Genomic DNA, 24,218 nt, shown 5'->3' with positions numbered 1-24,218 from the left:
AAAGTATTACGTCTGTTCACATGAAAAGGTCTATTCCTAAAATCTACAACATTTAAGAAAATAATTAAATGTTCATTAGCACCATGGCGAGATACTTTCCAAAGCAGTGCTGCACAGATTTCAAGAAAGCATTTGCAAAAAGGAAACACAGCCTGTCGACTTTCCACGGCCTAATAAATACATCCCACTGTAGGCCGAGGGTCCTGCCTTCTCTACTGCTAAGAGGGATCCTCCTCCAGGGCATTTTCCCCAAGGACAATCAGTTTTCTGTCGACTAGGTTGTCCATGTCACTACTCACAAAGCTAGTCTTATTTCTCTGCTCCTCTGTCCGGATCTATTTGCTCCTTCTGCCCTTTTATCAATCTGGTTAAAATTATACTATAATCAATACTCAAATCTTTAGAAACAATAGATTAACTCCAGTTAATAATATTGTATTGTATATTTTAAAAGTTGCTAAAAGAGTAGATTTTAAAAGTTCTCATCCCAAGAGAAAAAATATGTAACTATGTTTGATGATGGATGTTAATTAGACTTAACTGTGGTGATCATTTCACATATATACAAATTATCAAATAATTACGTTGTACACCTGAAACTAATATAATGTTATATGTCAATTTTATCCTAATTTTTAAAAAATCTTAAAGATTTAGCATCAAGTTGAGAAAGAAAAGACACTGGAATTTCTTTCTCTGTCTCCTTAAAGACAGAGTATCCGTATGAGAGACTAGAAGAGTTAGAAGAAAACTCAGAAATCATCAACATTGGCCCCTTCATTTTACCAGCTAAACAATCCAGTGGCTTTTCTCTTGCTTGATCAACCTTTGCAGCTGTCCCCACCTACTCAAACAGAAGCTCACACAGAAGCCTGATATTTAAAGAGATAAAAAGGAGTGCCCCCTCCTTGCTGAAATGGGAGTGGGCATAAGATCTTTGGGCTGCCACTCTCCCTTTCCAGCAACACCTTAGCTCCCCCCAAAAGAAAACTCTTTCAAAGCCACTGGAATGACCTAAGGGAAGCAGCTAAATAATCAGTTCAAAGTCACATTCTAGTAGAAATCTACAAGGTCATAATTCTCATCTCACGTGTTTTCATGCATTTTTATATTAAAATGAATTTAGCTTTTAATGACAACTTAGACAAAATGAAACTAGGCAAGCTAATTTAATAATATTTACTAAATAAAAAGTGAGTGAAAAGCAAATTTAAAGCAGTGGATTAGAGGCTGCTGTACTCTAATTGTTTTTGTTTTCACTCACAGCTGAAGTTTAAGATGACTCAATATGAGAGAGGTAAAACAAATTACACTCCTTTTAAAATCAACCTTCTTTGGCTCACACCATTTCAAACTCTGCATTCTCTTAAGAAGAAAGGTAAAAATCTGTTTATTGCATTGCCCTTAGAAATTCAACTGCTTTCACATGCCCATGACATGATCCTTTAAACATAACATGCCACGTAAGGAAAGATGGTGACTAGTGTCCATTTAAGAATATACAACTCTCCGTTGTTTAGGTTAATTCATTACTATGAACTCAAATAACACTCACCAAGAGATTGAAAGAGTTCAGTCATTTTAGGATGATCCCAAGAGGTCGTCTGTGTTTGATGACTGGAAAAAAATAATAATATATTTAAATAAAAGAATGTATAAAATAATAACGGTCACACAGAAAATATTCAAATAGGATTTTTCTTCAAATTTTTAAGAATACATGCAAAATTATCCCCCATGGATCACTCAGAAACCTGATGCCCAGTTATTACTTAATATTTGAAACAATAGATTTTTTTTTTTTTTTTTGGTTTGCAGAAACAATATATTTTGAAGAGAATATGTAACATTAAATGTTTTTTCCAAAGTTTACCAGTATGCAATTTGCATTCTAATGTCATTTTAATATAACTTAACATGAAACAATAGATTTTTATTTGAGCAATTATATCATGAAACTATACATGAAATAATTTGCTTTAACTATTTCAAAAAGTATTACAACTAAAAAGTAAAACCTAGATATAAAATGTGACGGTCATGGACCCTGGAGCCTCAGCCTTGATGTAACCAGATCAGTGTAGGCTCCCGAATAATTCTACTCATGTTCGGTAGATATAGACTCTCATTCAGAAGAAGTCCTCTGAGAGCAGAAGTGCTCTGAAGAGTTGCTAAACTTTAGAAGTCCTAATCAGATTTCTAAAGAACAGAGAAGTAGTTTAACTGTGAATAACATCTCCACCTCACAATCTACTGAGTCTTCCCCCTCTTTAACCTTGAGTCTTTCTTTCTTCAGTGTAAATGTGCCCCCCCCCCCCCCCCCCCCGGGGGGACTCACTCAGAAACCTAGAGTTGGTACAAAGCTTATCTTAAGCTGAAGGCATCTGAGAGTCAACAAATGCAGAAAGAAGCCTTGTCGGAGCTTCCTTTAGCTGACTTAAAAGTATCATTTCCTTGGAAATGAGGCTACCATAAATCCTCTCAGGAGAGTTTCAGGGCTAAGAAGAAGACAGAAAAACCACTAGCACCTGCACAAACAAACATTTTCACAAACTTTCTTATCTCGTGTTTGTTCTAAAGAAACACATATCTTTCCTAAAGAAACCTACTGGTTCTTCTCATGGGAGCCTTTTCTCCCCAATTCCTTTCCCCTACTAAATTGAATACATAAACCCCCAATTCCAACCTCCTTTTTGAGTTACTCATCACTGTATGCAGATTGCATCCATAAAGAAACTCTTTTCTCTTGCTAATTTGCCTTTTGTCAGTTTAATTCAGAGGCCACCAGAAATTGAACCTAAGAGGGTAGAGAAAAAAAATTGTTTCTCCTCCCTGATGTGGTCTTCATGAGTTTCTGGGTTCTCCACACCCCTTACATACGTGTTTCTCTTTGGTCATTTTAACTTCACACTCCTCTCTCAGCTCTCAGACTCCCCTGGTTAACCAGTATTTTTTATAGGTATTGAAACAGTTTTCTTCATGATACTTATTCTTCACTTTAGAAGCAAGATTTTAAACTTTCTCTTTTTCTGTAAATTCCAAAACTAATTAGAAGTTTTTGGGAATAAGGTAAGGGTAATAATACAGATCAATGCAGTGCTTACATTAGGTTCCTTCTTTGTGTGTGTGTGTGTGTGTGTGTGTGTGTATGTGAACAGCTCTTCAGTGGGTCAGTGGCCTTATTTAAAAATAGTTTACTGTCCATTACGTAGGTCAGAATAGAGTAATAACATTTAATAGTGCTCCAAAGACTTCTTGGATGACACTCAGTTTTTATAAAACTGTTTAGTAAGCTAAGTGAAATTGCACAGTACACAAGAGACAGTGATATTAAAATATTCATATAATCAAATTACAGGGAAATTAATGTTTAAAACCTATGTAATATATCAAGAAGTAGGGCATGTAACTGCAAAAAGAACATAATCAATGTTACTGTACACAGGTAACAGAACCCCCAAACAACTCACAATTTGCTTTAAAAAACATTTCAAGTTTAGATTTGAAATTAGGTATGTAAAATGTCCTAGAAATTCCAAGACCTCAAACAAAATAACATATGTTCAATGTGAAGGTCTGTCTCTGCAAGAGTTGGAAAGTTGTCTGATTCCTCTACCGGGTTCCTGACACGAATGCGAAGGCAAATATTTCCAAACATTTTGCTACTGAACACCAACCAAATCATCATTCTACCCTTTGACTATCTAAATTGCTCCAAAGACCACAGAGAAAGCACCAAAGCTGTGTGCCCTGATATTTTTACTGTTCATAGTGGGGCCCAAAGCTCGACAGAAATGCAGAATCTCAGACCCCTAACTCTACGGAACCAGAATCTTCATCTCATCAAAATCTCAAGTGATTCATATGCACATTCAAGTTTGAGAAGTACTGACCTAAAAGGCTCCTAATACATGAATGAAAGTACAAAATAAAAATAGAAAAGACGTCTCCAAATTTTGCTAATAAAACAACCTCCTCCCTACTATTAATAAGAATTAAAGAAGAAAAAAAAGAATTAAAGAAGGATTTGCTGAAAATACAGTAGAATCGAAAGAAATTCATCACAGGCTCCCAGCTTTAAGAGAGCCTACCAGTCAGTATTCACTTGATTTCTTGTCTCTTCTCTGGAGTAATTTCAATCCCCATGGCAACACTACTGCTCAGAGATAGACATCCCATCGTGAAGGACCAAACCAGGCTCAAGGACCAAACCAAGGCTCAAGAACCAAACTAAAACTATGAGGAATGCAGAGCCAAACTTTATACCGAAACAACAAATGTAAGTACACTCTCTCTAGAATCACAAGTGTTGTGCTTTGGCAAACAACCTCTATAGTACCACAAGGGACAAACACCACCAAGCAGTCAGACAGAGGACTGAGAATTCAATGAGAACACCCGCTTGCTAGTGGCTCTTTTTAGTGAAACCACCACTAGGAGCTGAGGGAACACACACATTTGGCAAACAGATGGAAGGAGGGAAATGGCACCTCCCTTTGTGAATTCAATACCAGTTGATTCATTAGGCAGAACTGCCAACGCTGAAAATAAACACAGCCTCTCCTTACAAAAGTACAACTGCAGCTTACCAAACAGCAGTTAAAAAAAAAAAAAAGTAGTAGATGCAGTTGGCTGTTGGATTTTCTTTCTTTCACTCTTTCTTTTTTTTAAGTTGGGGGAGGGTTTTAAAGCAAAATCCACACTCAATCTAAAGGCTCAAAGTATATGAACAGCTGCAGATTGGTCAGCTCATCCTGCCAAAATGCTCCCAGTTCTCCCAGAGAAGGCAACCAAAACAGAATAAAAGAAGCATTTTTTCCCCAAAAAATAACAACAGTTTAGGTTCTGGCCAATCTCAAATATGAAAGAGGAGTAGAACTTCATATTGTACAGCTTGATAAATTATAAAATAAAGTTGCAACTTTGTTACTAAAGATCCTCTTTGTAAGAAGGAACAGACACAGGAATCTGTCCAAGAATAAAATGAAAAATTAAAAATCTAGCCAAGCATCAGTTAGGAATTAAGTCCAAATCATACGAGGCAAACAACAGAGAGAATATGTAACATATAACTAACTAGGGTGCCCAGCCAGACCAGTTTTGCTTGCGTGGGGAAACATGGTGACGCTTTTGATGTGGGCTAGAAATTTAGTGAGTGATATACCTGGGTAGCTGAGGTTATCTCTGGGCTATTTTAAACTCTGCAAAATGAAGAAAACTGATAGTAATGCAAATGGTATTTTGTCCACAGAAATGCAAATTGTGTCCACTCAAATGCAACTGATTATTGTTCTGCTGGATACTGACCACGTTGTCAGCTTTGCATTCATCCTTAATTCATTTTAGCATCCCTAACTTGACTATGAAGACTAGTACTTAGTATTCTCCTTGCAACCTGTTATAACTTCTTACCCATTCCCTTATTAATTAGTGAGTTGAATGAAATCTTTGACACATGCTCTTTTTATATTTGTACAAGTCAAGATATTACCTAGTTTAAGTTTTATTAAAATTTTTATTATTTATTTATTTATTTATTTATTTATTTTTTATTTTTATTTTTATTTTTTTTTCGGTACGCGGGCCTCTCACTGTTGTGGCCTCTCCCATTGCGGAGCACAGGCTCCGGACGCGCAGGCTCAGCGGCCATGGCTCACGGGCCCAGCCGCTCCGCGGCATGTGGGATCTTCCCGGACAGGGGCACGAACCCGCGACCCCTGCATCGGCAGGCGGACTCTCAACCACTGCGCCACCAGGGAAGCCCAAAATTTTTATTTTTAATTGAGATACAATTGGCATATAACATGGTGTAAGTTTAAGGCGTACAACATGTTGGTTTGATATATTTGTATATTGCAATACGATCACCACTGCAGCATTAGCTAACACCTCTATCACATCACATAATCATCATTTCCTTTTTTGTGGTAAGAACATTTAAGGTCTAGTCTCTTAGCAACTTTGAAGTTTATCATACCGCATTGGTGTCTATAAATCACTGTGCTGTGCATTAGATCTCCATTACCTAATTTTTAAAATTATCCTTCAACACCTGGGACAGTTCTGGTTCATAGCTGTTGTCACATATAATTATTAAAGGGCCCCTGTACTCTTAAGTGTCCCAGTTGGGATAACACATGACCCTAGAGTTTACGGACTTTGAGGAAATATTAAACCAGTAAGGTTAATAAGTAGCATATGCTTCTACCTATTATTATTATTCATAATGTGTTCTCACAAGCCACAGAAAGTCAAACACAAATAAGATTGTACACCGGTGAATAGAACACAAAGAATGTTGTGTCACAACACTGCCCAGTATATAAGACAATGAACCAACAGCAATTTACATGTAACATTGATAAGATACTAATGTCTGGGCAGAGACTGCTCTGGGGAAGGTACTTTTTAAACGCATTTGTTCTCATTAGAGTGGTCTCATTTTTTTCCATTAAAAGATGTTGAGATGGGATCCTGGCTATCCAAAAACTGACACTTTGCCAAACACGCTTACTTGTTACTTATCTATGCAATTTTATGTTTGAAACTGGATTTTGTGGGTTTTGCCATTTATCATTCCATTCCAATTTTAAAGGTGTATAAGAGAAAAAATTGTAGGTGAGTGAGTTAATTAAAAATACAAGTGTGAGAAAAAGAATAGGTATAATGCTCTGGATAAGACAATCACAGAAAGAGAAATATTTCTTCTTTGCTGTACATAGTGAAAGAGAACACACTAGGTGAGGATGTATAACATTAATTACAGTAATAGTCTATTATTTGAGTGCTCAATTTGTACCAGGTACTCTTCTAAACTCTTTCTACGTGTAACCTCAAATCCAAACAATAATTCTGAGTTTGGTGCCAGTATTATCCCCACTTTACAAATGAAGGAAACTAGGACAAACTTAGATAACCTGCTCAAGGTCACAGTTAGTAAATAGTGGAAATGGAATCTGAACACAGATGGTCTGATTTAAAGCCTGAGTTCTTAATGTGGAAGTGTACTTGCACGATTGGGGTTTTAAAATATTTCTGATGAATCTGCCTAAATTTGAGTCTGAGGTCCATCATTATAATCATTACAAACAACCTCATCTCTCTTGCTTCTCTCACTCCTGGCAAAACCCAAGCATGGATCAGCTCAATTACTTGCCTTCTCTGGACGGGAGCAGCTGTGCATGAATACAGCTGGAGAAAATCACTCAACGGACAGACTGATTTTACTTTAAGTATTTGACTTCAAACCTCAAACGTCCAAGTGCTGGCAAATGAACTACATTCCCTAATAAATGTGCCTCCAGAGACCAAAACAACAATTTACTTTACTACAGCCATTTCTTCCCCTAAACCTAAGTACGTTTCCCAGCCTGCCTAAGTATCATTTAACTGGTACTCACATTTCATTGTAAAAACTAAAAACCATCAGACTAGATAGAATTCCTTCATCTTCCCACCACTAAATCCATAAACTTCCCTCCATCTGCCAGATTGTCTTTTTCCCCCTTTTTTAAAATGAGGAGTGAGCCCCTGTCCTATCAAAGGTTCTTCCCAAAGATTTCTAAACAACTCTTGTACAGTTAATCCACTAATCTCAATAAGACTAGTCTCAGAATGTAGATGTTGAAGGGTCTGCTATCCTTAATATTTCTCTCTCTCTCTCCCCACCCCCCGACACCAATACACCCCCTATCTTGCATCTATATTTCCTGCTAGCTAGCACCCCTTTTCTCTTCTTTACAGACAAAATTCTCTAATGAAGAGTCCACATCCTCATGTCCCATTCAGGACTCAAGCCACTTCTATTTGATTTCTAACCTCACTCCTCCACCCAAACTGGTCCTGTCAAAATTATCAGTAAACTCCATGTTGTCAAGTGGAATGTCTGCTTTTCTGTCTTCAGTCCGCTAGACCTCTCCTCACAAGTGGGGGGAAATAGGAAGAGACAATAAACTCCACAAGTAAGTTACACAGTATAGTAGAAGCTGAGAGGTGCTGTGTAAAAAATAGAATCTCCAGAATGAAGTTGACACAGGCGAAATGTAGGCTCTTCGAACACCCTCTTTACATGTACTTACACAAGTTATATATAGGAATCAAGAAGGGCTCCCAAGTAATCAAATTTGCATTCAGGTGACTAAAGCATAAAGCCTGAAAACACATTCTGGCAACCTGATGTGATGTCATTTATCTGAGTAATATCTTTTTAAAGACCTAACAGGTAACATTTTGGAATTTTTAATCCCCTCAATCTTGGTTTCATCATGTATGAATATATGAAGAATATGGAATACTCCTATCAGTAATATTGATTCTTTCTCTGTGTGTGTGTGCTTGTGTGTGTGTGTGTGTGCTTGTGTGTTTGTGTGTGCTTGTGTGTGTGACTAGGGTTGAGGGGCCTCTGGGGAGGGGACAGGGGTAGCACATGAGGATGCTGTGTGAGGGTAAACGTATATATTCCTCAGGTTATATGTAACTTCTTGAACCCTCACAAACACTTTCTACCATTCTCTAGTCTTTTAAAGGCAGAAAATCCAAGGTTATACTTTTGGAAACATAAGAATAAATCTAAGGGAAAACTTAAAGTTTGAATGTCAACATTTCAAGAAAAAAAAACAACCCTTCTGTTCAAGATCCAAATAAGATAGATGATCCCACTTGACAACGGATATCATAAAAGCACAACATCTTCCTTAAGAAAATGGCATTAGTTTGTCATCATAATGAAGACACAAATCAGGAAGACTAAATTGTAAACAATGGATAATTCCAAATCTGTTGGATTCAATTATAAATTTGCTGTTAAAAAGAAACCAGAAGCCCAAAATGGAGTCACTTGTGCTACACCCCACCGAGACTTAATACCTAACCTCACTGAAGTTTCAGCCTCTCCTAGGAGTGGAATAAACCAATCAGTCAGGAATGTCCTGGTCAGCACTAGTGAGGGAATCTATATAAGAAGACTATTGCATTCCCTTTCCCACAAAAGAAGATGACCTGGCCTGAACCAGTCCTTTCTTTTATTTTGCTAATAACCTTTTTGTTATCAGCCTCAGCCCCCCAGTTTCTACAAAAGCCTTCCACTTTGTACAATTCCTTGAAGCTCCTTTCTCTTTACCAGATGGGCTTCTGTCCAATTCATAGATCGTTGAATAAAGCCAATGAGATCTTTAAATTTACTCAGTTGAATTTTGCTTTTTAACAATGTACTTAAAATTATTTCACATGTAGGATGCAAAATAGAAATTGTATCTATTTCAAAGATACAATCATGTAAAGGGCTATAAAGAAACACAGGCTACAGCACACCGCAAAATACAAGTGTCAATACCCCAGGCATGAATGATAGAACAAGAGAAGGTTTGTTTGAGTCTGTTTTTAAATAAAGTAGTAGGATTAACGACCAAAATGGGTATGCCTGGGTGTGAGAGGAGATTCAGGTGACACTTGTTTTGAAGGCACTGGAAGACTGTCTGGAAGAATAAACACTTAATAAATGCTGGGGAGCCTCTCCTCTGGTAATATCTCTACATGGACCCAGAACTCAGAGGGAGTCCCAATCCTACCCAACTCTACCCTCCTGTCTCTTTAAACCCTCAAACTAGGGCGAATCAGACCATCAACCAACACTCCTGCAGGTCCTCTGTTGTTGCACTGGGGAGCCCTGTATACTCCTGCCTGGGGGTGTTAACCCCATGATTATGTTCCCACGAGAGTTCAGTTTATCATTGTATCCTTAAAGTTTGTTTTCAAAGCTGAATTTATATCATTTAGGTTTTTTTAAATTTAACTACTTTATCTCGTTCACATGTATTTTTAAATGAGAAATTAATTCTAATTTTTTCTATAGAGCTGTATTGAATCTTCTACTGTATCATTTCAGCTAATAATCAGTACAGAAAAAGATATTCTATTTATTTCACAATTTTCACATTATTACATCTGTACTGTTGCTAATTGTAATGACTATTTAAAAATTTAATCAGTACAAATTCAAGTACAGATATCTTTTATTTTTCCTTCCCTTAATGACCCATCAGTGATCTTTCCTGTACCATATGGTAGACCTTTATTAATTGCATCCCTGACACTAAATATCACACTGTGTAGTAAGGCTGATAGTGTTGTTATAATTCAATGTAACTGCGTAATCTAGAAGATTCCAAGCCAAAATTTCACTTCATAGTTAGAATAACTCTGGCACCAGCAACGTATGGATAAATGGCAGGAAAAATGGTACCTTCTTACGTCCTGAACTAGTCAATGTATTTCTAAGACAGTGTCAACTCCACCTGAATTACCTCAACAAACTAGGACACTGGTAAATACTCTAGTAGTTGCCCATTGGGGGCTGCTGCGCAGCAGGCGGTCTCCTGCTTAGTTTTCTAGTTAGCCAAGGTCTACTCCTCTTTTGATTGAAGCTGCCTCCAGCTCCAGAAGGTTGAGTGATCCCAAGGTGCTTACATTCTTTCACAAAGCAATGTCATTCTTACCTCCTCATCAGCGGAGTTGGCCCAGTGGGTTTTAAATAGTTATTTTCAATAAAAATAAAGTCACAGACCATTTCTTGGTAAAACAGACTCTCCAGTACATTCTCTTATATTTCTATTTCATTTATTCGTTCATCATTAAAGCCAAAAACACAGGCCCCATTTCTGGAAAGAGACTCAAAGTGTGTCCCGAGACTTCTCCACTTAAAATTCTGGAACCGAAAAGATGCCCTCTCTCATCATGATTAAGGAAGAGGAGAGTGATGAAGGCTGCTATAGGAAGCCTTTCAGAGACAACTATCTTCCATTATTAGAAATATCTTTGTTATGGATTTATTTTGTTTTGGGATGAGTTTCCTTAACAGTTAAAGATAAAATGCTTCACGTTAATTTCTCTTTTGGTGTTGTGATACCTATACATTTGCTAGCTTTGATTTGCCAGTGAGGCTGGATATTTGAATTTCCTATTGCTGCCACTCCTCTCTGCTCTTATTTAGGGAAGAAATATTTCACCTGCATCATCTAAGCAGGGTTCACAGTTCCTCTGAAGAAATAAGCATTAATTCTCTGCTTTAGACTGTGCATACATGAGACAAGTATATGCAGTTTATGCAAATAAATTGCATGACTGCAATAAAGAACAACTATTTGCTCTCCAAGATTTCATTTATAACTATAAACTACATTTTTTTTCCCCTAGCAACTGATGGATTAGGGCAATAGAGGGTACCCTTGGGAGGCAAGACAGGGGTCTAAAACAGTACTGCAGGATTACCCATAATGAACACAAGGACAGAAAAGGAAATATAAAAGAGATGTAATAAATTGAGGGAAATCTTCATTTAGACCTATTCATAAGGGGGAGTTAGAACAAGGTAGAGACTGCAAGAGAGCGGTATTTGTAGATATACATTAGTTTATTCTGGTTAATACATTGTAATATTGAGGAATGTCAGTTGTAGAGAATGTGATAGGTATTATCTATATAATCAGAGATGACTCAAGTGTTCATGTTAAAGCTGGGTGTGTGTGACTGCATTATAAAGAATTAAGCTTTGTACTTCAGATTCTAGTGGGAAAAACAAAGCTATAGAACTGGTGAGCTGTGAACGTGAGGAGAATCATCATTTGTACCAAGACAAAGTCACACACTTGGGGTTTAGAGAAGACACTGTAGAGGGAGAGAGGAAAACCATATTTCCTAATTATCCTTCACTAAATTCTATGAAGCAGGATGGCTTACTAACAGGCTGAATAAGGTAGAGTCACCTATGCTAAAAGCCCCTATAAGGGGACCTATAAGAAAGCTTTGTTGGCCAGACTCCTCTCAGATGGAAATATCCCCAGTGCCAGAAAACTCCAGACCTTGTGAATGAGCAAAGGTAGAGGAGGACCTGACAGCTTGTTTTCCCACCCCAGGACTCCTGTCATGATCCCACTGGCAGGACTGTAGAGAATGACATTAGCTATCGATAGAAAAGCACCTTTGTCCATCATCAGACCACAGTGTGGAACTTCCTTAATCATATATTTGGCCTACAGGAATTAGCTTATCGTGAATCCTACAGAAAAGGCAGTGTGCAGCGCTGGAGAAAGCATGGTCTTGCTCTTAGACGGCTCTGCACTTAAGTGTTGGCACATAGCAGGTGCACAGTAAATGGTAACCCGTCTATAGTGTGAAAGAAAGGATGTCTGCTCATACTTTCTCCACCTGACTGCACTTTCCTAAATATAATCCTTTATCCCACCCAACTTTTCCATGGGACTAAAAATTTCTGTTCTCTACCTCCTCTAACAAAGAGAACAGGAGGCAGTAGGTGCATAGCGGTCAAGGGTTCAGGCACTGGAGTCACTCCCTGGGTTTGAATGCCAGCTCTTAGATTTCCTGGCTATGTGATCTCAAGCAAGCTGTGTGTGTTCTTACTACCTAAGCCTTGCCTATAAATAGGGGTAATGATCGTTATCTATACTTCACTGGGCTACAGTGAGAATTAAAAGAGATAACCCCTGCACAGGATTAGCACAGTAGCTGGCAAATGAATATTCAAAACATATAATTTATTACAATGACCACTGACTATTTATTATTTTTTTTATTATTATTTTTGGATCAAAAAGAGAAGCAATGAGTTTTATATGACTAATATGACATATTAAGAAAATTCAACCCGACTTCCCTGGTGGCACAGTGGTTAAGAATCCGCCTGCCAATGCAGGGCACACGGGTTTGAGCCCTGGTCCGGGAAGATCCCACATGCCGCGGAGCAACTAAGCCCGTGAGCCACAACTACTGAGCCTGCGCTCTAGAGCCCACGTGCCACAACTACTGAGCCTGCGCTCTAGAGCCCATGTGCCACAACTACTGAAGCCCGCGCGCCTAGAGCCCATGCTCCACAAGAGAAGCCACCGCAATGAGAAACCCACGCACCGCAACAGAGTAGCCCACGCTCGCCGCAACTAGAACAAGCCCGCGCGCAGCAATGAAGACCCACGCAGCCAAAAAATAAATGAAATTTAAAAAGAAAAGAAAAGAAAATTCAACCCAAGGCTTTTATTCGTCATTCCCTTCACACCTGAAACTCCCTGGATGTTAAGTTTTAGTTGAGGAAATGAACAACCTGTAGAAAGCACAACGCATGACCAAAAATTTACAGAGAAAGAGATCGTGCTTTTACAGTAGATTTTTGTACATTGTGAAGGCAGCAAGAGCCATTTCGAATTTTCTTAAATTTATGGAACAATGAGCTGTCATTGGACTATACTAGAAAAGAAAAATAATTAGATCAGCTTTGGAAAGCCTACCTTAGATGCAGCAAATATCATTTAAAGATATGAGTTTCAACTTAAGATATTATAGAGGGATTTACATTACATAGACTCTTATGGTTCAGATCTATATTGTATCATTTTCTAGAAACAAATGATCCACGGGGCCATGGAGGTACACCTCAAAATATTAATAATGAATTACCTAGAGAGAAAGAAGTTCATTAGGGAGCCATCCAAGTATGTTTTAACTATCCTATAAAATTAAAATACAAAATAAAAACAATTTGTCCTTCCCATTCTCTGCTATCTTTCTTGCTATATTCTGGCACTAGAATATATAAAAACGATATACTTAAATATTGAAAATATCTAATATTTCTACCTGAAGATTATTATTTTTTGGCCAAATTAATACATCCTAATATGCTCCAGGAAACTCTAGTTGCATGACAATCATGCGAAATTTGTTTCTAACATTTTTCTTCTACTTACTTGTGCAGCCATGCAAAGGGAAGTGTATATTAAAAGCCTTTTCATTCATCATTTACTTGCTTATTAATTTATTTGGGAATTAAATTTTGTTTTCATAATGATTTTTCATCTGGAAATACTGGCCTGTACAATCTTCTCTCTAGTGACTGATGTTCCTTCTTTATGAGGAAACAAACTGTTAGGTTACACAACAGAGCAAATAATGAAAGAATCTGGTTAAACAAGTTTTCTAAAAATAAGAGAATTCACTCTATATACATGGGCAGATTTCTAAATATTTGACAATCCTAAGGCATTTAACACTAAAATTTAAAAATATTTAAGAAAATCTAATCTTTCACTAATGATGTTGAAAATATTTCAGGATGCTACAATCCTATAGGTTACATTAAAAATATTGGTCACAATGTATTATATATGTTTTGAAATGCTGATTATAGTGCTCTAGCCAATAAGATGCCAGATAAACCAGCTTTCACTCTACCTGTCTGCCCCATAAGAACCTTGTAGACTGAGCAAGGATACAATTCTGCTAGATCCTCTCAAAATTATAAAAACACTGAATTAGTGAAATTCTAACTTAGACAATGTAATTCTCAGTCACATATAACCGACCTGGACATATAGAAATTCCTTTTAATAGTAATGCTGAAATGACAGATGGATTTTTTAAAGTGCCAAATCAAATAGATAACCATTGCATAAACATAATCAAGCAACAGATTTAAAATTTGTTTTTCTTTTTTTTTTTGGCCATACCACACAGCTTGTGGGCTTTTCGTTCCCCAAACAGGGATCAAACCCGCGCCCTCCACAGTGATGGCAAGGAGTCCTAAGCACTGGACTGCCAGGGAATTCCCGAATTTATTGTCTTTACCTAGTAAGAACAAAAATATGCCTCCTGGATCCAATTTACATCTTTTAAAAATCAGATGATACAGAAGTCTAGGTCAATTCAGTAAATTAATTAATTTGATTAATTTGCATGGACTTCTAGATTTTGTATAATACATATATTAGTTTTCTATTGCTGCTGTAACAAATTACCACAAAATAAGTGTCTCCCTGAGCTAAAAACAAGGTTTGCAGGGCTGTGTTTCTTTCTGGAGGTTCCAAGAGCACATCCTTTTTCCTTGCTTTTTCCAGCTTCTAGAGGCTGTCTGCATTCCCTGGCTCATACCCCCGTCTGCAACTTCATATAACCAAACCTATTCATATCCAAGGGTCAGGATGTGGGCATCTTTGTATGGCCAGATTCTGCCTATTGCAGCACATCAGATTTATACCAAAACCTGTAATATTCAAGTCAATATTCACCCAGCAAACTGAAACTCTCTTATACTATAACTATTATTATTATTATGTAGAATATAAATTTAAATGCTTTAAATTTGGATCAGATGATCACATCTTTTTTTTTTTTTTTTTTTTGCGGTACACGGGCCTCTCACTGTTGTGGCCTCTCCCGCTGCGGAGTACAGGCTCCGGACGCGCAGGCTCAGCGGCCATGGCTCACGGGCCCCGCCGCTCCGCGGCATGTGGGATCCTCCCGGACCAGGGCACGAACCGTGTCCCCTGCATCGGCAGGCGGACTCTCAACCACTGCGCCACCAGGGAAGCCCACATATTTTCTTAATAAAGACGTCAATATGCCGAGCCTCTGACTTCTTTCCCTTCATGCCTGCACGAATTTGATACTAATCAACTGCTTTGCTACCTTATACCTAAATTTATTACAACTCAGTACACGGTAGATTGTACACTGATAAAAGTACTAAATTCTCTTAAGACAATGTAACATATATTGCTTATTATATTTTTTATGTATTCTGGCAAAATTATTTATTTTTTTAAATCTGAGGATACATTTCAGACCACAATAAAACCTTCATAGGAAAATACTATTTCTAAACATTTTGATTTCACACACAAAGAGGGATAGTGGAAGAGCAGATTATTAGTGTTGGCATGGATTTTGGAGATACCACATGCCATTTTAGGAAGGATATAAAGGAAACTTGGCCCAGAGATCTTCACTTGACTCCTGTGAGGTCACAGGACTAATCTGAAACAGCGCTGACTCCTGATTACAGTGAACATTCTTCTCATAACTAGGCCACCGTTCAACTTATACATAAAATAGATCCAACTACAACTCTTATCACCTTTATCACATTGTAAATCAATAATTTACATCTCAAGGGATTTCACAAGATGAATTTTATCATTCTGCCAATGACAACATACAGACTAAGCCAAGGATCAAATCCTATGCAGACCTTATGTAAATTATACAAAATTTATAAAATGTTACATAATAAGGAGAAACTTACTATGTAAAAAAGGAGACACTGTCAAGTTGACAACAAAAATTCTGGATAATAAACCTAATGTTGCAGATAATTTCCATAAGTCTAAAAGAACTTGAAAATATTGAACTTTTTAATGATAAAATACTTTCTTTTTGGTGGATTAAAATGAAAAGAGTACAAGTACTTTTTAAATGCATTTTCTGGGAGACACAAAAATGGCTTAGAATCAATACAGTTTGAGAAACATCATTATGTCAGGAATATTTAGGAATTTTGTCATTTTCCCCAAATATTTTAATACCTGCTTTATAAAAATATCAGCTAAATATACCTATAGCCTCATCTAATGAATTACAAATATCACTCCGAGTTTTAAAGTAATTTCTTTCAAATATTAAATATATATTCTTTATATCTTTATAAACATAGATATATAAATTCCTTCATATAATAGGACTGAAATCCATTTTTTAAAGTTACTTCATAACTTTGATACTTAACAACTGTTGATAACTTAAAGCCTCTTAAGTTATCAACATAACTTTATTTTCTTGGTATTGTAAAGGAGAATTAAAATCAACTTACTTGATGTAATAGGGCACTTTATTATGTGAAATGGATCTTTGCCATGGCAGCTGGACTGAAGCTGAAGAAACAAAGGGAGGTTATTGGAAACACTGCTAACCCAAAAGCCTTATGCCTTAATGCAAAACAACTGAACACGTTTTACAGCAAATTCAATGAGAACTGCTGGATTCCTATAATTATGAAATCTGCTAGGCCAAACAAAGAGTGGCTTTAAAGATTCATTTGAAGCAAGGAAAGAAACAATACAGTCTCAATTTCTAATGCCAGCTCTAATTGAATCTGTTGATACAAATATTTTTAAATATCAAGTTTTATTGTTTACAACAATCAAAAATTAAAATTTAGTGCTATCTGGAAATTGTACTCTGTATATACTTTGATTAAGCTAAAACCAAAATTAATTTTACCTGGTATACCCAGATTGTAAACTAGATTTCTTAAGACTGAATTTTCCAGATCATTAATAACACTCTTCACTTTGCTTCATAGTCACAGGAATAACTATTTAGGACAAATGGCATTTAAAGAAACTCAATTATATGAATTTTTAAAAGGGAAAATTAAAGTAAACATAGCCAAAGGGTTGTAAAGAACGAAGGCAATTATCTAGATAGAAGAATTCCAAATACTTACTTTCACCTGAAATGCACAGAAAATATAGTTCCCTACTTTTACACTAGACATCACTATGATTGAGATCTTTTGTTTTATTGTATTATTTTTTTTTATTATTTTATTTTGTATTATTTTTTACAAATCCATTTTCTCCTTTTTTATAAAAATATTCTTTTCCTACATTAAACCAATTATTTTACGACTTATTAAGAAGAATTGTACATATGTATTTAGAACTATTAAGGAATTCTGGTAAATGAACTAATAAACAAGCAAATTTAAATAAAACTTTGCAAATATCATTAATTCTCATATAACCAGTTGTCACCAATTTTTCTTTCCTGAATATGGTATCATAATACTATCTTACTAATGTGTAGCATTCTAAACTTTGCAAAGCATTTTCAAATACATCTATTGATAAGGAAGTCAACCATGAGGAACTAACTATTAGAGGTGAAATTACTTGCCCAATAAATAAATGGCTGAACCAAGACGTTATTTCAGGATTTCTGACCATTAGTTCAGCAATATTTCTATTCAACAATTCTTCCTCTCTTTATAAAGTATGAGCATTCCCTTCTCCAACTATGTCCATGAAAGTATAAACAGCGGATGAAAATGTGGAACTAGGTATATTAAATTTCTCATTAGAGCCAACCTCGTTTCAGCACTGGCGCCAGGCTAATAGGTCAGTTTTTATTTTGTGCCTAACTAAACAGCCTCCTTTTATAACCATGGCTAAAATCCAAGAAATATAATAAAGCCAAAGATTCTGAGCAGCAATGGATAACAATTATTAAATTTATTAATTGGGATTTTGTTTACACTTCTCCATTCATTTTAATAATTGTTTTGATTTGAATAACTTTGACCTCCTTGGACTGCCAGTGCTAGGCAATGAAAGGCAATGTGCTTGAGTTTCACGTTTTACAAGTTTCATTTCCTAATGAACAAGAATTTGATTTTTATTATGAAAGAATGGTTGTTAGGTGAAAGTGTTCAGTTTCATCAATACTAATGAATACATATGCCTTAGAACTATAGAATCTCAATCACTTGTTAAATTTCTCTTTAATTTGGCCTTAGCATATAGCTTTACATTCTATAAAATTAAGTGTAAGCAATCTGGAGTTAATTCATACCTAATGAGTATTCTGCAAGCCCATTTATTTCATCAACATTGATAGTACCCAAATGGAAATGCATCCTGGCACCCAGGTAGACAGTACATTCCAGGAAGGACTAAACATCACTCAAAGATAGGCTACCTAAGAGCTCAGGGGTATGAAACAGGGGTGTGTGTGTGTGTGTGTGTGTGTGTGTGTGTGTGAGCGCGGGGTGGGGGGTGGGGGTGGAGTAAGGGAGGGTGGAGGGGAGAGAGGGAGAGAGAGAGAGAGAGAGGGGCAGAGAGAGAGAGAAACACTAGTGAGAGCTAGTTTGAGCACTAGAGAGGCATTGGACAGAAAAGTCAGGAAATGACTGATTAGGATTCTTGAAATTGTGAGTAAGAAAAGCCTGACCTTGAATTGAGGTAAAGCAGATTACCAACCATGACAAAGATTAAGAGAAAATATAAATGTAAGCAATTTAGTTAGAAGACACGATATTATTACTTCAGTTTTCTCTATGGCTATAGATACAAAGGTACCATAATTGGGAAAATAAGCTTTGCATTAAGTTTCAACCTTCACTTAAATTGAATTAAACAAAGTGCTTGCTTACATATGTTTGCCAGAGAAAAGGAAAGGAAAGGAATGAACATTTAGTGAAAGCATTTGTGCGAAGAACTGTGTTAGGTGCTTTGTGTAACTTGATCTGTTTTCTTATTTAAACCTCAAGGCAATCAGAGGAAATAAGTATTATTATAGTAATTTTAAGATAAAGAAATTAACTTTCAGGGATTCACAGGCCTGGTAAAAGGCAGAATTAATATTTTAATCTCAATCTGGGTGACTGAATTCTACATTCTTTAGTTTCCTTAGCAGTGAGTGATAAAGTAGGAGTTCAAATTACTTATTTAAGATCTCATGAACAGTCCCTAAAATGAAACATTTCAGTTGGAGACTACTGCCTAAAAATCTACATATGTGGGTTTGGCTAAATCTGCAATATTTAACCAGAAGAAAAGCCAAGTATGATTGCAGTGAGCCTAATAAAACAAAATCTTCTCAAAGATTTGTGGGAAGTCTTTTTTTTTATTTTTATTTATTTATTTTTTTTTTTTTACTTTTTAAAGCTCCAGGTGCATTCTAAACAAATATGCACTTTTTAAGGAGGGAAATTAATTTAAAATTTTAAAATATAAAAGTGATTTCTTTATTGTGAAAAAGTTCATAATCTTTGCATATGGCATAGCAATGATATGATACTATTTAGTTATTATAACAGATGGTCCAGTGAAAAACCCTAGCTAAGATGAATTAATTTTTGCTTCACTTCAAAGACTTATCACGACCAGATTATAGAAACAATAACCAATAAGCAATCTTGTCACTGATGTTGATATCTTCTTTTATATATTCATCTGATAAATATATTTATAGCAAAGAATATAGCTTCTTGAGTGAGAGTGAAATAATATGCTGATTCATTCAATTAATGAGATCAGTCAAGATTATTGGGTACTTACTAGAGAGAAAATGCTGGGAGGATGGTCCAAAATCTCTATGGGCTTCCTGAAGCTGTTTAAGGCGATCGTCCACAGAAACCTGCACATACACACACAAGAAATAATCTGATTTCAAAACAATAACCTTAACAATATCCTTGATTTAAGTATTATAATAAATGATGCTACTGCCCAAGATATGATTGCTAGTACAGACCCCTTTGTATCTGGAATCAAAATACTGGTATGAAAATAGACTCCTTCTGACATCAAGTAACAGTAAATAGTGCCAGGTACTCTTCCAAGTAGTTTAAATGAATTAATTCTTTTAACCATCACAAAAATCATATTGGGTATTACTCATTATTATCATTGTTTTATAGATGAATATATTGAGATAGAAAGAGGTGTCCAAGGACATAAAGTTAGTATGTGGCAATGCTAGTATTCATACCCAGCCCATCTGATGCCAGAATCTATGCCTTAGTCAAGGCATAGATTGTTATTAGTCAAGGCAAGTTAAGCTATTCTACACTTAATTCAAAAGCAGTAACATTCTAAAGTATCTAAAGTCAGGATGTGGTCATGGGGTCAGTGGCTACTCACCTCTCTTTTGTAAGGAAAGTGGTAAAAAAGGGTTATGGGGAGCAAATGAAAAAGAAGTCTAAAATACTCCAAGGGAAAAAACAGATGAATAGATAGATGATAATGATGATGAAGATAGATAGATAGATAGATAGATAGATAGATAGATAGATAGATAGATAGAGATGGAAAGTGAAAGGACATATGAATATGGAATGTCTTATTTTCCTCCAAATTCATGTCCATCATCTTGATCTGGAAGTATTCAAGTTGATACCAGCTGAATAATATACTCTATATATTTTTTAACCACATTCTTAGCTCTCTATATTTTGAAAATGCAGGGCTTCCCTGGTGGTGCAGTGGTTGAGAGTCCGCCTGCCGATGCAGGGGACGCGGGTTTGTGCCCCGGTCCGGGAGGATCCCACGTACCGCGGAGCGGCTGGGCCCATGAGCCATGGCCGCTGAGCCTGCGCGTCCGGAGCCTGTGCTCCGCAACGGGAGAGGCCACAGCAGTGAGAGGCCCGCATACGGCAAAAAAAAAAAAAAAAAAAAGAAAAGAAAATGCAGAGTTGGTACCCTGAGAAACTAATTGCAAATCAATAACAACTGCACGCAGCCTTACTGACATTTCCGTTTCCTTTTCCTGGTCTTTGTCTAGTAACGCTAGTCAGGTGTTTCGCTTAGATTGCCAATCTTATTTTCAGCTGCCTTTATTTTTGTTTTTCTGGGTTCTTTTTGCGGCACACGGGCCTCTCACTGTTGTGGCCTCTCCCGTTGCGGAGCACAGTTTCCGGACGCGCAGGCTCAGCGGCCATGGCTCACCGGCCCAGCCGCTCCGCGGCATGTGGGATCCTCCCGGACCGGGGCACGAACCTGTGTCCCCTGCATCGACAGGCGGACTCTCAACCACTGTGTCAGCAGGGAAGCCCTCAAGTGCCTTTAAATGGAACGTGTGTTTCTGGCTCACTGGGCACCTCTAGTTTCTCCTGGTTAGCTATTTAAATTACATTAGCAGGTACTTTGTTTGTTATGGCCCCAAAGCATTCAAACACCACACTTTTATATTCCAGAGGAGAACACAAGATGCTGCTCTTGAAATTTAACACTGTTGTCTGCCAGCATAAATTGTGCACCTCTTGTTCAACCAGCAGCCAACATCTGAGCTCGAGTGGTTACCAGGCTCAGAGATCAGGATGAAAGAATATGCATCCTTTTTCATGCATAACATATTCCCTGACTTCCAATCTTTGCAGATAGTAATAACAGAAGCAGAGTGGACAGGGAATCAAGACGGACCACAGGAATACCTACATGAAGATAATGAATTAGAGAAAGGGAGCAGAAGAAATAAGGAGTACAAATCAAGTGCTTCTGTGTTCTCCTCACTAGAAAAGCATGTATGAGTCTAACAGATCCTGCTTTACTAATCCCAGATTATCAATACTCTTTTCAAAGACAGAAAAGACTGTCAAACCCTATATACTCATTTATTACCTCTTCAATTTCATGAAGAAAATATATAAACCATTGGGTGGTTCAACATTTGAATGAATTCAGGACCTATCATGCTATAAAATATTATACCTTTAAAATAAAACGATTTGATGTGCTACCTCAAAATTACATATTTCTCTTGTTATATAGCACATCATTTTAGGTACCAAATATAGAGAAAGATTAGTAAGAATTATTTTTTCACTCTTCCACTTAAACTACCCCACTACTTTTCAGGGGGAAAAAATGATTATTATGACTCCTAGAAACTGGCCACTAAATGTGACAAAGCTTCACAAAGACTGAGCCAAAAACTACTGACTGGCACATGTGGTGACTTGCAAATGCTGATACTTAGTTAACACTCAGGAGGACTCTTCTTGGTTTGGCTTTTTAAAATCTGAGATGCACAAGCTAGGCCTAGTCATTAGAACAACTGCATTAGAACAACTAAGATCTAAGGGCTAAAGGTAAACACCACTACAGTAAAGTATGCTAGCTGGAAAAAATGAGCAAGATACCTAAATAGCAGGCAGAGGAAGAAGAAGGATGGGGACTTTCTTAACTTTTCAAAAGAAAAAAAAAAAAAGAAAACAGGATTAAAGTAAGAAAAATGACTCCTTTATGAGCCATTACGGAAAAAATGTTTCTGTGACCTCCTATAGGTTTCAATTACTGTGATTTATTTGACCTTTTGCAATTTTCTAAAAATATCGTATGAAGAGAACATCATAAAATTACATTAAAATCTATATTCATAAATAAATGAGGCCTTTGGGTTCAAGATACTGAAAGACAACTGATGTCATCACAGGCTAGAAATCCATTATAGAATACAACCCATAAAGAAAGAGAAAAGGATCACAGGTGGTAGAACAGAGAGGTAGGACTTAAAGACCAAAGGGTAAGCCTGCATTATGAAGAGGAATCAGCTGACACCTGAAAAAGTTTCCATCGCATATTAAGGTCATCCAACTGGCGAGACATCTTTAGAGACGGGTGCAGGTCAAGTGGAGACAACTGACTGGATAAATCATTCACTGTTTTAACTTTTAAGTTGATTGGTGCAATTTCTTCTCTAAATGCCTGGAAGAAAAGGACAAGAATAAAGTCATTAGAAAAGAATATAACAAAAGCTAGTATTCCAGATTTCCTTAAAGCAAACAAACAAAACAAAACACCAAGATCAGCTAAGAGGCCATCAACTATAGCTGCCCACTCGATAACAGCTGACTCAACTCAGGTCTTGAGCAACCAGGACCACCAGACAAAGAATCACCCTTTATAAGCTAGAGAATCTACATAGATGCACGAAGAGAAAAATTATAATGCAAACTCATTTAAATGATTATGTATTTCCTTCAAATTTTTCATGATAGGCAATTTAATCTGGAAAATGTCTGCCACTTTTATCCATTTTACTAATTTCTAGTCTTGATTTTATCTTTAATTTTCTTTCATATTTTCCTTTTTTAATATGGATACCTTAATATTTTTTCACCTGATGCAACAACTTGATTTGAACTCTTTCCATTTAAAATTAAGTTAGAAAGTGGCCAATAAAAAAAAGCTTTCCTAACCACAAAATCTATGCACATTATATACTCATAGATTTATATGTTTATATATCTCTTTCAAAGTCATTTATGACCTTTCTTTGCAGTTAAAGGTAGACCAGGAAGAGCAGAGTCTATCAGAAAAGAGGTAAATGAAGCTTAGAACTGACAAATTACAGTTCTGAGCACAGTAAGAGAGCTGTTATAAGTGGGGATTGAAGGGATATATGTGAAGAGGGGGGAAAAAAACAAAAAATATTTCAGGTCAATGACAGTGATATGTCCTGTGAGAATGAACAACAAAATAATGAAAACACTAAGTTTTCTCCTTCCTCCACATAATTCCAACCCGCTCTATTTTCATGTATCCTTTTCCCCACAATGTCTTTGCTCAGATCCCACGTATCCCTTAAAAAACTCACTGGAGTGCCCGACCCATTGGGAAGATTTCCCAGAGGTCTTTCCCTCCCCAGCCCTAGCTGCAGGCCCCGCCCCTGTGCTCCCCAGCATTCTACCTGCCATCTCCAACCTAGCCAGGATTTCCAGGCTGCACATCTCTGGACACACAAATCAGGTTTTATGGTGCGAGACATTCTTGATTGTTTGGTGCCATATGAACCACTTATAGATTTTAAACATCATTTCTTATCAGAGCTCTTAGTTCTTGGTATTGTCAGCATTCATATTTTAATGCCCCCCACCC

At 36.8% G+C, this 24,218-nt stretch overlaps 1 protein-coding gene across 3 annotated transcripts in view; it reads right to left on the bottom strand.

The window, feature by feature from the left end:
* The window catches only part of UTRN (utrophin), a 506,315-nt gene that overhangs the window by 78,866 nt on the left and 403,231 nt on the right, over positions 1-24,218 (bottom strand). For all 3 annotated transcript variants that reach the window (XM_067010961.1, XM_067010960.1, XM_067010962.1), the window contains 4 exons: positions 22,899-23,045; positions 19,899-19,977; positions 16,649-16,709; positions 1,556-1,617 (listed from right to left, as the gene is read on the bottom strand). In XM_067010961.1, the coding sequence (XP_066867062.1) occupies positions 1,556-1,617; positions 16,649-16,709; positions 19,899-19,977; positions 22,899-23,045 (349 nt within the window). The remainder of the gene's footprint in view (positions 1-1,555; positions 1,618-16,648; positions 16,710-19,898; positions 19,978-22,898; positions 23,046-24,218) is intronic.

The sequence above is a fragment of the Kogia breviceps genome, chromosome 13 (genome assembly GCF_026419965.1).
Source record: "Kogia breviceps isolate mKogBre1 chromosome 13, mKogBre1 haplotype 1, whole genome shotgun sequence".
NCBI classification, from domain to species: domain Eukaryota; kingdom Metazoa; phylum Chordata; class Mammalia; order Artiodactyla; family Physeteridae; genus Kogia; species Kogia breviceps.
This window is presented reverse-complemented; position numbering and strand designations above follow the sequence as displayed.